The 1,497-nt window shown below is 53.8% G+C and overlaps 1 protein-coding gene across 1 annotated transcript in view; it reads right to left on the minus strand.

Annotated features, from left to right (window-relative positions):
• Positions 1-1,497, minus strand: part of LOC103197764 (cytokine receptor common subunit beta-like) — a 22,065-nt gene that overhangs the window by 7,734 nt on the left and 12,834 nt on the right. The window contains 1 exon segment of the mRNA XM_042781057.1: positions 504-661. Coding sequence (XP_042636991.1) covers positions 504-661 — 158 coding nt within the window.

Genomic DNA, 1,497 nt, shown 5'->3' on the forward strand with positions numbered 1-1,497 from the left:
AGCACAATTTTGGCAAGAGGGGCCAAAATCCAGTCTGAGTCTCCCATGCCAAGCCTGGTGCCTAGGAGTCTGTGTCTATCCAAGAAGACGTACCACCGTGACCACCACTTGCTGTTGAGTCAATTCTGACTCATGGAGACCCCATGTGGGTCAGAGTAGTACTGCATTCTATAGGGTTTTCAATGGTTGGTTTTTCAGAAGTAGATTGCCAGGGCTTTCATCTGAGCACCTTTGGGTGGACTTGAGCCTCCAACCTTGCAGTTAGCAGCCAAGTACATTAACCATTTGCACCACCCAGAGATTCATCCAAGAAGATCCATTTTCCTACTTCCTTTTAGTGTATGTAATGTAAATGCCAGCAGAGTTAGGGCGCTCAGCAATGAGAAGGGCGTGGGTATCAGACCTCCATGTACACACACACACACACACACACACACACATGGCTCCTCTGTGCAGCTAGGCTGTCCCAGGAGGGAGGGTAGAGGCCAGGAGACCTACCCCACTCAGTGTCCCAGGAGCACTCGTCACTCCACTCGCTCCAGATCCCATTGTAGCCAACATGGGTGGGCTTGACCCTCACCCTGGCCCAGTACTTGGTGAAAGGCTCCAGCCTCGAGAGCGACAGGCTGTAAATGTTTGGCAAAGCCTCTTTCTTGGCGTCCTATGAATGGAGAGAAAAATAGAGGGTGGGGAAAATCTTCTAACTCCAACACCACTGGGCTTCCCCTCACTCTTGGGGAATCTGGTTGTATCCCCTAATCTGCAGCAGTATCATCCTCTGCCTCGGCAAGAGACCCCTTCCCAGACCCACTGAGTGCAACACCACCACGTGCAACCCACCCAAATTATAGACAACACCACTGAGGTCTAGAGAGCCCCGGCTTCCACCATGTCCAGCTCTTATTTTGAAATCCTCAGCTCTTCCCTATCCTCTGTTGAGGGCAGTGTGGACTCCATCACTGAGCTACGCCCTTCTGACCTCGCTTGCCTCCTGTTCTGCCTGGGGCTTGGGCTGGCTCCCTGGGATTTGGTCTGGGCTCCAGGAAGCCCAGGTTCTGCACATGAAATCCCTGAGGGCAGCCCGGGCTCAGGGCAGAGACTGAGTTCCAGACCTGGTTCCCTGCTCCACCAGGAACCGTCTGCCCTTAGCACTGCACATTGGGCCTCTGGATAAGAGTCCCTGGAGAGCGGTCTCCAGGGCTTTACAACTTTTGAAATCCTTGGATCCGGTGGTCTCTCAGGCCCTCCCTGGCCTGACAATCCAGGCCCCTTGTAATGCAGGGTCAGCTGTGTTGATTCTGACCAAGTCAAGTCACCTCTCTGAGCCTTAGTTCCTTAACCAAGAGGTGGACATGACCTGCTGACCATACAGGATCATGATCACATCACAATGTGTGATGACCTGACTGCTCACCTGCTGGGGGCCATTCTCTGACCCTCCTCAGGGCCGATGCCCCTCCCCTGCCCTAGCCTATCACCTTCCATGAGGCAGCATCC

The sequence above is a fragment of the Orycteropus afer genome, unplaced genomic scaffold, assembly GCF_000298275.1.
Source record: "Orycteropus afer afer isolate SDZICR_OR568_19922 unplaced genomic scaffold, OryAfe1.0 scaffold00083, whole genome shotgun sequence".
Lineage (NCBI taxonomy): Eukaryota > Metazoa > Chordata > Mammalia > Tubulidentata > Orycteropodidae > Orycteropus > Orycteropus afer.